This window comes from Ornithodoros turicata, chromosome 7 (assembly GCF_037126465.1).
Source record: "Ornithodoros turicata isolate Travis chromosome 7, ASM3712646v1, whole genome shotgun sequence".
Taxonomy (NCBI): Eukaryota; Metazoa; Arthropoda; class Arachnida; order Ixodida; family Argasidae; genus Ornithodoros; species Ornithodoros turicata.
Genome location: NC_088207.1, coordinates 35,645,714 through 35,660,252, shown reverse-complemented (window position 1 = coordinate 35,660,252; position 14,539 = coordinate 35,645,714). Strand labels below are relative to the sequence as shown.

Here is a 14,539-nt window from a genome sequence, read left to right as displayed (position 1 = left end):
TTACCTCTGTTGCAGGGATTGCTATTTGAAGATGGAGAACCGCTTGTGCAGTGGGGGCAAGGCTCATCCTTGGCAGCATCAGTGGACGTGAGCTGTGAGCTGTTGATCCGGTGCAGCCTTCTTCGAGAGTTAAATAAGTAGAGCGCCCGGCCAATCATGAAGTTCATGATCACGATGAGCACGAAAGGAACGACGAGGGTAATCACAGTGTCCATGATGTTAGCGTAGTGGAGAATGCTAGGAGGGAATGATAGTTCATTTATACTGTGCTCGGCACACAGAATGCAAAACAGTCAAGAGGGCGGCTTTGATGGCATATGTCACGGAGCGGACAACACAGTGGTCAACGTTGTAGTAGCGAAACAGTGGGCTTCAAAGCAAAATGCCTCAGGTCGACAGCTGCCTATATTTCGAACAGAGGCTGTTGTACTGGGTCGAGTGGGAGAGCAGTCTCTGTTCGAGATATTGGCGGCTCCGTACTTTGGGCCGTGATCGCTTTGATCTAATGGGTGTGCCACGCAAAAGTAGCCCGGCGCAAAACATTTGCGTATGGAGGAAAAGAACGGCAAGAGTTTATCCTTACTGCGTCGTGTGTAAGGAATGCGCGTTACAACTCACTCCTGCAGGAGCATGCTTTCTTTCAACAGGACAGAGCCACATGCCCGGCACGTCAAAGGCATCGTCTCTCGCGAGAAGACATGATATAGATTCAGCGAAGAACGAATAGCGATATGTGGCCATCGCATGCGGTGGACTTATATAAGGTTGTGATTTTTATCTCTGCAACAGTTTGAAGCGGAATGTGTGCGCCAACAACCCGTACACGTTGGACGAATATTGAAAATTGTGGACGAATATATTGGAAAATATTGCGCGGTGCCATTCGTCGTGTCGAAGTCTCCGGACTGCGACCGAGTCTACCAGAATATGCTGAACCGCGCTAAGATGTATATAGATTGCCAAGGCAATCATTTTCAGCAGCTTCTATAATCACTAAGTACTCACAACAAAAACTACAACTTTATTTTAGTGTTGATTATTGTGGTGTTTCATCGCCAGAGGCAGTACTTTACCACATTGCACGCGGTAATATGGTTGATCATCCTTACACTGAGGACCGAAGTCCTATGCTAGACTGTGCCATGCAGCTCCTGCAACTTTGAAAAGCTGCAGGAAAAAGGGCTGCAAGAGCTGAAAAGAAGGAGAGAAAAGTGAGGGATAAGACCCGCAGGCTTCAAGATACGCAAAGAAAATGCGGCGGGAATTGCTTTATATGATGCATACCTATTTCCGATACCTATACCGATTTCATGCGGATTTTAAATTATGTGGTTGATTGATTGGTATAAAAAAGAAAAATATGGAGATGTTGGCCTAACTCTACAATTGGGCTGGCTACTCCAGTACGCTTTTGGGTGTACGCTAAAAGGACATTTGTTCCAGAAAAGTCCTAAGGAAGGGGATCACAGAGTGCGAAACATGTCGATGCTGCTGGCCAGTCCGAGTACCTTCAATGTCAAGAGGGCCGTTGTCGTGTCAGACCAAGGCATTCAAGATAAGTTCACGACTTGCTGCGAAACGCTCGCAGCTGAGCAGCAATTATGAGCAATAAGTGTATGCTTATTCGTTACATAATGTTTTGCATTGTACATAGTCTCTAATGTACGATACCTATATGATGTAAAGAGTCTTTTGCTCTAAATGCTCTAAATGCTCAATTTCATAAAGCTTTGTGCTCTATGTATATGTAGTCCTTGATGCAGGCATTTCAGGGGTATGCTTATGACCGCTCGTAATCACTTGTGTGAAAGGTCAGCTTCTCTATTGAAAAAGCTAAAGGTTTTGTTCTTAATCGCAAACGCAGCCTCTGATACAGCATTCGGGGTGGCCCTGAAAAGGGTCATTTTTGACGGGTGGTTGGTCTTTCTTTCAGCTCGCCTTTAGGCTGCGGTCATCATGTCATACAAGTACAAGGGCATCACGAACGCCGGCTATGCTTTCTGTAGCAGCAGGTGTGTGAGTTCCGGCATTTCTCTCAGGTGTCCTCAACCCAATGATGCTCAACTCTGTCGTTGAGGTCCTCTCAGATGCTGTGGAGGCAGCAGGCTCTCATAATGGCTGCACAGTTCTCAATGTCACACTCAAGTTCTTTGTGTAAAATTCGGAACTTTGCTTTCGATGCTGGACGGCGGCAGCTGTGGAGTTCTTCATGGCTTGTGCTGTGCACAACCGCAAGGCAATAGTGGTCAGAGTATGCCGTTGTTGCTGCGCTCATTTTTGCCTTCGGCGCTGGCGGTCCAGTTCGTCATGCACACACAGTGCCTTCTTCTTAGTTCGCGCTGAAGAGACATAACTCACCTCAGGAAAGCTCGAAGGGTTCGTCCAGAAATGTTATCGCATTTAAAATAGTCTCCATCCCGTTATAAACGAAAGAAAAGTTAAGAATTCTTATCAAAGATCGCCCTACAGTGACAGCGCACGCTCCGTAGCATACTTGTCGGCAACAAAAATGTTTTGCAGGCAGCTGTATCAGAACGTTCCCCATAACCCCAAATATATATGTGATCTAGTACAGTCCATTAGCGTTTCCAAGTTGAAACTCTTTCAACACAGGGCTCTTTGGATCAGCGTCCTAGCAGTCATCCCAGTAATCGTATTACGAGCAAGCATAATGTTACCACAGAACGGTGATCTGATATCGCCTCCCGAATCATGATCGAATGGTGCACTCCCTTGAAACGTTAATGGGACGTCAAAGGCTTGAGTCGCGTATATGTATGTGCCAGCTTTGGCGGCGTTTCGATATTGATTTCAGAAGCGCCGTTCGTAGAAATTGACTCAGTGGCCAATATTGGAAGCGTATGCTTACGAAAACGACACATGCACGAGACGACGCGTGTCTACACTAATATCCACATTTTACAGCGGTAGCTGTTAACGGGAAGGTCTCGGAAAATTGCTGTGGCTGTATCACAAAACCCTTGGTTTCGGCGATGCAAAAAACAAGTTAAAGGGACTCTGACCAGAAACTGTGGGAGCTCTTTCGTACCTGTAGTCGATAAAGCACCCAACAAGGACTCTCCATGCGAAAATTCACGCATTAAAACCCCACGGTTTCTCTAAACTCGAATTTTAAACATTCGACTTCATCCGAGTGCAGCACGCCTAGCGTCAAACCGAGAAAACATACGTTTATATAGAATATCCACCCCGGTCCACCATCAAGATGACGTCAACACGGGGGCCACTCGCAACACCCACAATTGGCTCAAACGCGTCACGTGGTCACGCAATATCTGTCAATTTCCTTCATGAAATGGCATTTCTACGTTAATATGTTTTTGTTACAGAGCCTCAAAAAGAAAAATATACCCTGCATTTATCACCTGCAACAGTTTCTACGATTTTCTTTTCAATCTGTACACAGCGTTCGATATATGCTTCCGTATCCGGTCAGCTGTAATGGATGCCGTATGCCGAGCTTGCGAACTGCGAACTTGTGTGGCTCCCGGTTCATCCTCTTTGTTCGGGTCATTGGGTTGGTGTTGGAGTTGGTCACCATATTCTGAACGTTTCACCTATCGTTGCGGTGTACTGTTCTTGATCTGCTGCGAAGCGAGGAACCGCAACGGCAGTCACTCGCCTCAGCGAACTTCTGTCTGCTGCATCTCAAAGGAGCATGGGGACCTGATGAGACCTTCAACTAAAGAAACCAAATGTGCTCTCGTGTGGTCCTGACGGAAAAGTAGTATCAACAAGGTTAGCACATTTATTTTTCAGTTCCAAGTCTACGTACTGAAAACCATGCAGGTGCAGTCGATCATTTCTCGTAGCTGTTGTGTAACGCGTATGCTTTCTTACATATCCCACAGAACCCTCCACTTTTCCGACCAAGTTATCGTTATGAGATCCTTCTGATGGCTTCTTACTAGGCTATGCCGCTCCGAAGCATTGAGATGACGAAGCGTCGTGGTAGCTGCACCTCTGCCTTCGAAAGATGAATCAGTCATTCCACACTGTGCTTACTGGCTTTGTGTAGAGTCTGGCAAATCCGACAGACTTGGACTGCCTTTTTCAAGAAAGTTTGAAATGTAAGTATGTGTATATTGGTTTCGCATATCCACCACATATTGAGCGTGTGTATGATTGTACTTTATATGCTACAGCGTATCAGCGGACATTATTATTCAACACGTAGTGTGGCAAACTCGACATCAGTCACACAAAGCCAACAATTGCCTTTTCTTCAATTGCTTATTTTCATCATATCATGTTTTTGTCTATATCTCAATTTACCAACCAACAAAGTATATTATTTTAGTATAATCGTCTGATATTTAACAAGTCACAGTTTTACCATGGTTTTGGCACACTATAGCCCGAGTTGCTTATGCGTCATTAAATTGAATCATCGTCATCTTCAGCTGCCATTATTCAATTGAAGTGCCAGATGGATATAATGATATGGCAAGATATATTTTTTTTGCTGTCATCCTGGAATTGCTCATTTCGGAAGAATAGTCACTGTGAAGTTTGTTTTCGTTTTCAGAAACATTAAGAGGACTAAAACCAAACACTTTTCTTTCAGAGCATCCCTTATGCATCTGCATTTCAATTCCAATCTGTATTACAAGAATGACAGACCACTCAACAGAGATGAACATCTGAAAGTGAAAGAGCTGGAATGAAGATACGTTAATCTGTGTCAAAAGTTCTTAGTATGTGTGCGAGTCGAGGACATAGGTCTCAAGCTTATTCCTGTCTTCAGAAGAGGTGACAACTATGCTCCTTCTATCTATTAACCAGCTCCACTTTTTAGGGTTCCCTGTAAACTAATGGAGCACATCATGTACTACCACGTTGTCAACTAAGTTGACTCTGTCAATTTCTTTTTTTAAATTCCAGCATGGCTTTAGAAAAGAGTATTCAGGCAAAACTAACGTAGTGGAATTCGTTCACAGCATTTCAAACTGTCTTGATTTCTGGGTCCATGTAGATGTAGTATTCTTTTTATTTTGTAAGGGCTTTTGACACTGTGCTCTAGGCTCGCGTGTTGGCCAAAGTAGCCTAATTAAAATTTGATCCTGCTACCTGGATATGCAGTTTCTCAACTAACCGTAACTGTGGCGACAACTCGTGAGGAGAACCTATCATATCGCCACCATGCAGCATTTGTTATATTACAATCGCTTCACATTTTAATCTAGTCAAAAGCAAGGCCTTTTGGTGATCGGTCTTGTATAATTACGTGCCCCTCTGTTATGTAACACCACACTGGGTTCTTCAACCTATGAGAGAGAAATAAATATATTGCCAAGTAAATTGTCTACAAGGCTCGTTATTCCATTTCGCCACACTACCACAAGCAATTGTTAGAGTAGTGGCCCAGGGTATGAAGCTCGCCACTAATCATCATTCAAACAAAGTTCATAATGTAAAATGCTTTACTCAGAACACTGGCTTAACACAACAATTAAGAATAAAGAGAGTAAACGTTTCATTGCCTATCCAGGTGGCATCATCCCTCCAACAGAGAACAATCAAAAACAACATCAAAGGAGTCAAATCGGTGGTCCGCATTCCTTTCATCCAATGTATTTCATACGCTATTTGGAGGGCACTGTGCCCATCAGGCATTTTGACTGTGCATATCAAGTTGAGTGCATAGAATCTGATGCAACCTACATTGGCGAGATAGACAAAAGACGTGGGACAAGACTAAAAGAGCCAGTTGCCAGGGCTACTAATGCTTAGCTTAACTAAACAGGACCGAATCAGTCTGCCACTGCTGTCCTAAGGGACATATATTTTGATGGTGCAGTAACCTTTGCTCATGACTAGCGATGGGACCCTAGAAAGTTCTTAGAATCCTGCTTTATCAGGCGTGATGCTTCAGCCTGTAATACATACCGTGGCCCCCTATCGGATGTGTAAGATTCCTTCTTAGATAGGCTGATGTGCTCATCTTTGGCCTCTGTTGTACTGATGATGCCACCCGGATAGGCGACAAAACGTTTACGCTCTGTTTTTATTCGTTGTGTTGAGCGGTGTTTGCAGGAAAGGACGCTACATTATGAGGTTGTCACCCGGCTTTTGGAATATATTTTCAAATAAAGTTGTTTTACAAAGCTCAATACATTGCAGAAATCATTCTTGTTTCCTATTGTTTTGGGGGTGCCATTCTAGCAGTCACATGAAGCACTGAAGGGCCAATTTAAAAAGTAAAGGCAGTCTGATTTATGTTCTTGCCGACATGGCACAGCGTATGTACGAGGTAGTTCCATTTCAGAAGCCTGAGAACACTCAAAGCAATTAGTGTGCTAGCATCAGATATGGTGTACAGCATTACATATTTGCTTTTGCTAGGGCAACTAAGAAGGGTGGATAGAAAGGCAGTTACAACCTGTTTCCACAAAAGACACTCAGATTCATTAGCAATTTCCTCTAAGAGAGCCAAGGCTTTTTCTAGATCACTAGAACATGGGTACCTGGTTATAAATAACAAGAATTCATCTACCAGAAGTCAGTGTTTCACACACCCTGCTTTCCATCAACACTATTAAAAGGTGTGACCCCCAAACCTACACAAAATTCCTGGAGAGTCTTTACTGGACACTGTTGCTGTCCCTCTCACCAGGTGCTCTCTATGAACCCGATTCACAGTTCTGGATGCACTGCCTGAGCTAACTTCAGCATGCTTTCCCAACACGAATGGTAACTGCTATGAGGAGTGTTGTACTTACTGAAAGCAACATGAAATGCTGTACCTTGACAGGTAACGTTGATATCCTTCTTAAAACCGTAGAGAGATGTTCCTTGCTCCCTTTCTTCCAAATCTTACTATCAGACGCAAGCCCACTTGCCACCAAGCCAATGAGATGTGCCTCACAGTCAGTGCAATCAAGGGAATCAATCACTGAGGCTCAGAAAAGCTGTTTTCCATCGGGATCTGATCCAGCACTGAGCCGTGAGTAGCCCCGTGAAAGTACCAGGGTTTCTTCGAATTTTAGATGTGCCAGCATTTGTTTTCCTCCCCTCCTTCTTTTTATGTAGTAGCTGATTACTTTAGCCTTGTACTGCTTTGGAGATTGTGGAGATGATGTAAGAGGTGGAACTAGGCTTTATGCAAAATGAGGCAAAGTGTGACTATGTACAAATCTTCTGAGAATGTCTATGTATCATTCACACAAAGAGAGGATACGTGTTACATCTTTTTCCGGTTTTGATATTTATTTATTTATGAATATGTCTCAAAGGCCATTGCAGGCATTACATGAGGGGGGACATCAACATGGGTCACTTAACAAATACGGAAGTTACAAGGAACATACATATTTGGAAGACAAGACTCTATTTTTTGTTCGTTCATCAGTCTTGCTCAAGAAATTGTTCACTGTAGCAATGGTACACAATGTCACGAAAGGAGTGCTCATCTATCATTCCGCAAGACTCATTAAAAAGGACTAGTGTTGTGTTTCAACACAACATGTTGAACTCATGAACCATGCATCATCCTGAGAGCTATAGATCATCCTAAATACAGATGCTGAATTATTTTAAATGTGATAGACGAGCTGTGCGAAGAGGTACCCCCAGTTAGGATCTTGGGTACTTGAAGCCTGTGGCATTTTCTGTGGGAAAGGCTTGCCAGACCCTCTTCACTGCACAGGCTGGGATGACCATGATCTTGTTTTTTCCAAGCTTGTGCCATACTCACCTTGCAAACTGGCGATACGCAGTGTATCTGCATCGTCTACACAGATGTACATAAAATATAGTTTAGGCAAATAGGTAACTGGTTACAGTACAGTGTGTGTGCATTGTCATTTCTACATGTACCTGAGAGTAACTGCAGTTTACCTGCCCACACCTTGTACATTACTACACATGCTGTGTTCTTTTAGAACCCAAAATTGTTTTGCTTTTCACTGAATCGACAATCAAGAACACTCAATATCGCTAAAAACCTACGCTAAAACCTTATGCACAGGGCAATACATAAAAACGTGACTCAGGACACAGCACACTGACAATTACAAAACTGCCTATATTGGTTTTCTCCAGTTCAGAGTCGTGTACTGTATAGCCTTTTTATGTGCTGCGCCCTGTACTGGAGTTTTTAACGACTCTATTGCAGGACCAAACCAGTTTTGGGCGCCCAAATTTTAACATCGTTCGACAAGGACACATGTGAGTTACTTGTGAATACAGTCGCTCATAGGTTCGCGCTGCCCACGGAGTTCAATATGCGACCTTCAGGACAGTCATATTGAAGAATAGAAGTTGGAAATCTTTGTGGGTTGTAATGCACTCATACTGCAGTCATTCGGCAGTGTTTTCGAGCTCCTTGCAGCACAAGCATTCGATCTCCTTCGGCATTATGACACACCAGCCACACCGGCACCATGAACAGCAAGTGCGCATTAGATATCAGAACACGAAATTTCTGAGAACGTTTACATGTTCGATCACAGTGTGCGTTAAAAAGCTCATCGCTTACCTGAAGACAGTCGACTCATGCTGTTTGCTTCATCTGTAACTGATGTTCGTAGAGCTCTAACTTCGTCTCGCATTCGCGGCATCGGCGACGTTTCGAAAGCCTACCGAGCTGTTCAGCACGCAGAATTTTCTTCTCGATGTCCCGATCGCAGAAAGGTCAGAAAGAAGTTCCGGGCTCGAAGTCTCCGCATTTCTGCCTTCGACGTCCATATTGAAGATCGCTTTCCGGACGGATGCCGGCGCTCTCACAAACTCACTAACAACAGAACTTCCGGTCCGGGCGCCCAATGAAACGTGGCCCTCGTGACTTCGTCACATACACGGAAATTGGCGGATGTCCACTGCAAAGAGGCTAGATTTCGGCCCCGATTGCGCGAGTTGAGGGGGAAAAGCGAAGCCGGTTTTCAGCTCCCTGTTTGGCAAACTTTGCCTCCGCGCACAGCCAAAATATTTCGCGTGTGGCTTGGAGGCATATTATACCTTCGTAATAGATGCAAACGAAATATTTGTCGAACTTCTGGTCAGAGTCCCTTTAAAATAATCTAAAGCCAATAAAAGCAATTTTGACATTCGCAGAGATGGGTACATTGTCTCGGAAAGAGACCCGATTTTTCAGCGTTTCCTGTCCCGCTTCTGTCACGTTTTTGTTTTTACTATTTTTGTCCCGCTAATCCAGCTCTACACATCACCACTCACTTCACGGATCACAAGGCAGTATTCGTCACTCTAAAGTAGCTGTGCATATATCAGCAAGAAAAGTGTCAACATCCACACACAACAGCTACCGCTGAACTTCGCGTTACACAATCGTAACCGTCCTGTAATTTTTTGTGCTCAAGGCTGCATGAAACGGCATAGAGTATTCAAACGTCACCGGATATGAGGTCTTCTAAGAGGAAAAGGAGAGCAGCACGTGTGTTTAAAGTAGTAGTGAGGTGACCCCCAATATTTTTTTGTTTTGGTTTTGCCTGCGCCGTGTTCTGCAACAAATCAAATGTGTGGGCGCAGGTGACCTGCAGCTGCAGTTCGCGCGCGAGGCCTCTGTTCCGCACACCTTTCAAAAATCACCAACTCTTGGGAAGAGCGTATCGGAGGTGGTAGTGGTGGTGGTGGTGGTGGGGGGGGGTGATGTTTGGGGAAGGTGCGGTCAGCCTGCGGGGGGTGACGGCTCGGTGCACCCAGGGGAGGGGCAGAGGGAAGGGTGAAATAGGGGGAGGGGAACGATGATGGTGGCACAGGAGAGGGAGCGGTGTGCAGTCACTTCTGCTCTGGGAATTGCGTAGACGCCGAAGACTACCCACCACAGGAAACATGTGAGCATCCCTCAGTAGCCTTTATTGGGATGCTCGCCGTACTACGGTAACCGCCAGGATAACTGGCGAAGTTACCCCATCCGGAGCGTATCGGAGAACGAGAGAATGGTAGGTCGTCACGTAACGTATCCCCTTTGGAGTGCCGATCATGTGACGCGTGACGTAGATTGCGCAGCTGAGGCGAGTGCGAGTTAACCCATCCGGAGTGTATCGGAGAACGAGGGAAGGGCACGTCATGACGTAACGTATCCCCTTGGCAGTGCCGATCATGTGACTCGTGACGTAGGCTGGCGCAGCTGAGGCGAGTATAAGCAGTGCGTGAGCTCAGAAGAAACAAAGGAGAAAGGCACGGGGACTTGCCGACGTCTCGAGGGGGGGAGGGATCGTGGCAGCCGTCCGCGGCTGCTTTCTCCGAGTGTGTTTTTTTTTATATATAAATTCGATCGCGCAGTCACAATACACCGCAGATCGAAAATGTTTTGCATAGTAGCTCCTCATGGCCAGCTTGATGAATGAAACAGGGTTTCGAGCCATGTTAAATAAGTCCTCATTGCCCCTTTAAAGGTACCGTAAATTCAGCAGGAGGCAGACAGGTTATGTTGGCGGCGTAGTTTAACAGCTTGTTGCTTGTAAACCCAGTGCAGCAAGTTATACATCTGACAGGGAACGACACATAGTTTTAGTTTGCCAGTAAAATAGCGGTAAAACGGCTCGGGGCGACGTCTGGTGGGAAATGATCCCCGATCTAATCGAATGGCTTACTGCTCATGATGACTACGTAGCCGACTTCCTTTGTTTTAGACACAGTGTTATGCGCATGCAATGTAGTTTTGCCGCCGTACTTGACGAGCAGTGCGCAGGTGGTGGCCACTTCGACACAGTGTTGACCGTAATTTTCAAGTTTAATTGTCTAAAAAATTATGAGTGCAATTGTAACGAGAATTGTGGCGTAAGAGTACTGAGTGCTCAGGCTATCGAATAGATAAATTTTCTGAGATTGCAGCTCTGCTGCTCTACAGAGCCTTTAAGATTTGCATATATTTAGATTGCGTATGAAACGCAGGGAACAGGTGAAATACATGCTGCTGCTGTCGAGCGTGCCTAAGACAAAATGTTCATCTCACGACCAGCAAGATTCGTGACATTCGATGGTTTCAACAACGCCTTCCGAAGCATTTATTGTTTCCTAAGTTTATTTATTTACGAAATTACGTAGACACGCCGTATTCGCCCCTTATTTGTACTTTACTTTACTCGAGGTTTGCCTATTCTGCATGTTAGGATAATATACTAACCGCCAACTTTACAACGTCCACGCCAGTTAAGCGGTGATCAAAGTAAGTACCCGTCTCTTACAAAAGGCGAACATTGCGTAATTTCCTGGTACTTTGCAGCTTCGTAGCCCACTGTGGAGCCGTGTGGGTAGTCGAGCAGAATGGCCGCGCCGCTCTCTCTTAGCAGTCGAACGAGTGTCGCACTGCTGAGAGTCGACTGTCGGCCCATTATGGTCGAAATCTCCCGCCTTCAGAATCCAGAATTTTTAGGTTGGAGAATTATGACGTCATAGGGTGCCCAATCTACCCACGCGTGTGGCAACATTGCTCTTTCAAGGTCGATTTCCGTCTCTTCACCACAGCTGCTGGCATTGTGGGGCGGAGACCGGAGACCGGGAAGGTGAGCGCGCTGTTGCTACAGGAGGCAGACGTCAGAACTCTTTGTGACGTAGCCTACTCTTGGAAAATTCGAAACTATGAAGTTTTGTGGGTTATCTCGAAAATTCGTGAAAGCGCGCGATGTTCGCTGATGACATTTATATTTTTCGTGCTGAATCTTTCAGTAAAGTTCATTTTATAAGTAACACAAATAAAATAGATATCATTGTTTTAGCCCGTGGAACTTGCGGCCCTGCGCCTGTTGGCAACTGACACTCCTTCCACATCTATGCTTTGTGTTGTCGATCCAGCGCTCGCTTTCCTGATGCCGCGAAATAGCTCTCGTTAAGGTGCTGCGTTCATTCATCGGGCGAGACTCGATGTCGCTTTTACTGCTCACTTTGCGTCCCCGCTTACAACAAGTGGACTCCGCAAGCTGCCGCCACCGTGGTCACTTGAAAGAAATATCTATCGCATCCTTCTGCATTGCCTGTACACTCTCAGGAAAAAGGGCGTGAAAAGGTGGTAACTTCTACAGGGTGTCCCACCGAAAGGGGCTAAAGAAAAAACGGAGTGCTCTACACAAATGGAACCAACTGTCCGTGCTTGGCAGTTGTGTGGTCTACCCAAAAATATTTTTGCATCGCCCCTTGTCAATTAATTAGCGGTAATTAATTTTCTAACTTTTTAATTATCGGTTTTAGCTCTCAGATGTCAATGAGGAAGTTGTAGTACATGTCGCAAAAGACACAACTGAAGTGGTTCGAGGTCGCCATGGCTTGTGGTTTCGTTTTTTCCCGGGTTGAAAAGTTGGTTTCAGATGCCGGGCGGAGCGAAGATCGCTGCCCACAATCCGGCACCCGGGCGCGACGATTCCAGCGCCCTCCGGCGTACATTGACCTTGAGATTAGCGCTTGGAGACCATCCTTGGGCCACGTCAAACAAGAGGAAGATATTTCACCTGTTTCACGCCACACTTATCAGAGTGCACTGCAATCGTCGTGCGCGGGCGCCGAATTATGGGGAGCGCTCTGTGGTGCGCGCGGCTTCAGAAACCAATTATTAAACCCGGGAAAAAACGAAACCACAAGGCTTAGCAACGTCGAACCACTTCAGCTGCGTCTTTTTCGAGATGTACTACAACTTCCTCATTGACATCTGAGAGCTAAAACCGATAATTAAAAGTTAGAAAATTAATTACCGCTAATTAATTGACAAGGGGCCATGAAAAAAATATTTTTGGATAGACCACACAACTGCCAAGCACGTACAGTTGGTTCCATTTGTGTAGAGCACTCCGTTTTTCCTTTAGCCCCTGGCCCTTTTTCGTTGGGACACCCTGTGTAGTTACCAGCCAAGCCAACGCAGCGTCTGATGAAAGGGTGTAAAAGGATGGTAACATTGACTGTTACCGCCTCTTTGCAGGTGCAGCACAAAATGTGCGTAAGAGCTTTTATTACAACCACAGAAACAATGGCGTGTTGCAAAAGCAAAAGTGTTGCTTTTCCAGCATTGACAGTGCAGTGGACATTGAGCATATTGTGTACAACGAAGATAATTAACTGCGACTAAACTTTGTTTTGGCATTTGCGCTAATCTGTTGTGCAGACTTCCACCAGGTAACAGGTAGACCTTTGCAACCTTTTAGGCACAACATATGCGACAGCTATTACCTCCTAAAATGTGTAACTGCTCCACCCTTTTTTCTAAGAGTGTACGGACTACACTTCGAGTGTCTATAAATCAGAAAAACTCTTTCTGTTTCACTGTGGCAAGATTACTTTGGCCACGATCAAATCCAGCTCACCAGCGCCGTGCCCCAAAAGAACTGCTTGGCTCTCCAGGACGCTGCAGGACTTCAGTCCTTCACTGTGAAGATCATTGCTACATCTTCTCCAAATTACCGCCACCAATAGGAATAGACCGACACGATGATGAACGCAGGCAGACACGGACACGGACACGATGATGAACGCAAGGATACACTGACTATACCTGTCGGTTAGTCCGTGTCTCCCTGCGTTCACCATCATGTCCAGTTATTCCCAACACGCGCATCTTGTTTTATCGTTAACAGGGTAGAGCACTGCCTGTGGCGACGACATACATAAATCATTATCACTAAAATAAAGTTGTCGCTACAACGCGGTGAGCGCTTATGAACAGTAGTGGCTGGGATACCCGTAACTGTGGAGCCTCTGCAAGAGGGGGTCACATCCAGTCGTTGGTCCTAACGGGATTACCGCGATCACCTTTCGCTTAGCGTATTTGCCAGTGACGACCGCCAAACGAGCGGGACACTAAGCTGGCTATCGGCAGGAAACCAAACAGAATAACGTCAGCCCACGCCATGCACGACGTGGGAAGGAAAGTTTTCTTGTTTCTCGCTGGATAGCTACACGCGAAATTGAAGCCTAGCGATTCTGCATCTCTTCCAGACTCGCAGTATGGTACCATAGTCAAACAAGAAAAGATTGTTTTATCCATAAGCATGTGTGTTTACCTTCGTAGAGTGATCGGCATACAACGCGGCGGCATGGTAGACGGGGAAGATCGCGTGCAGGGACACTGTTAACGCGCTTGAGGAAACCCACGAAGACACTAAGCTTTTGAGTAAACGTTCTCGGGGATAATCTTCTGCACTGGAGTGCAAACTTCGAAGAGACCGTTACTTATGCGCCGGTGCATTCTGGGGCCGTTTTTAGTTGGCTGTTCTAGCGATAGATTTTTTTTTCTCAACGGCACGACTACATGTCTTCCGATGGAAGGATTCTTTCATATTGGCTTTTTTTTTAGTGTCTCCATGGTATAAATCCGAATACTACACAAACAAAGCTGGCGCCGTATAAGAGCCCGTCTAACGTGGCGGTGTAGGTGGTGGTGACGAGGCCGGCTTGCCGTTGTTGGCCTCACTTATGTGTGCAGCGTCACGACTGTAGGCCAGGACGCGATGTATGAAATGCTGAAATGAGGACGGTCGGAAGCTAAGACGTAGGCCGCTCACTACCAGGCTTGATGAGAAGACCGCGAGCAAAGAAACTCTGTCTCATGGTCTTTGGGTGAGTGCAGATTCCT

At 45.7% G+C, this 14,539-nt stretch overlaps 1 protein-coding gene across 2 annotated transcripts in view; it reads right to left on the bottom strand.

Annotated features, from left to right (window-relative positions):
• Positions 1 to 14,539, bottom strand: part of LOC135400931 (uncharacterized) — a 217,024-nt gene that overhangs the window by 13,338 nt on the left and 189,147 nt on the right. For both annotated transcript variants that reach the window (XM_064632951.1, XM_064632952.1), the window contains exon 5: positions 5 to 237. In XM_064632951.1, coding sequence (XP_064489021.1) covers positions 5 to 237 — 233 coding nt within the window. The remainder of the gene's footprint in view (positions 1 to 4; positions 238 to 14,539) is intronic.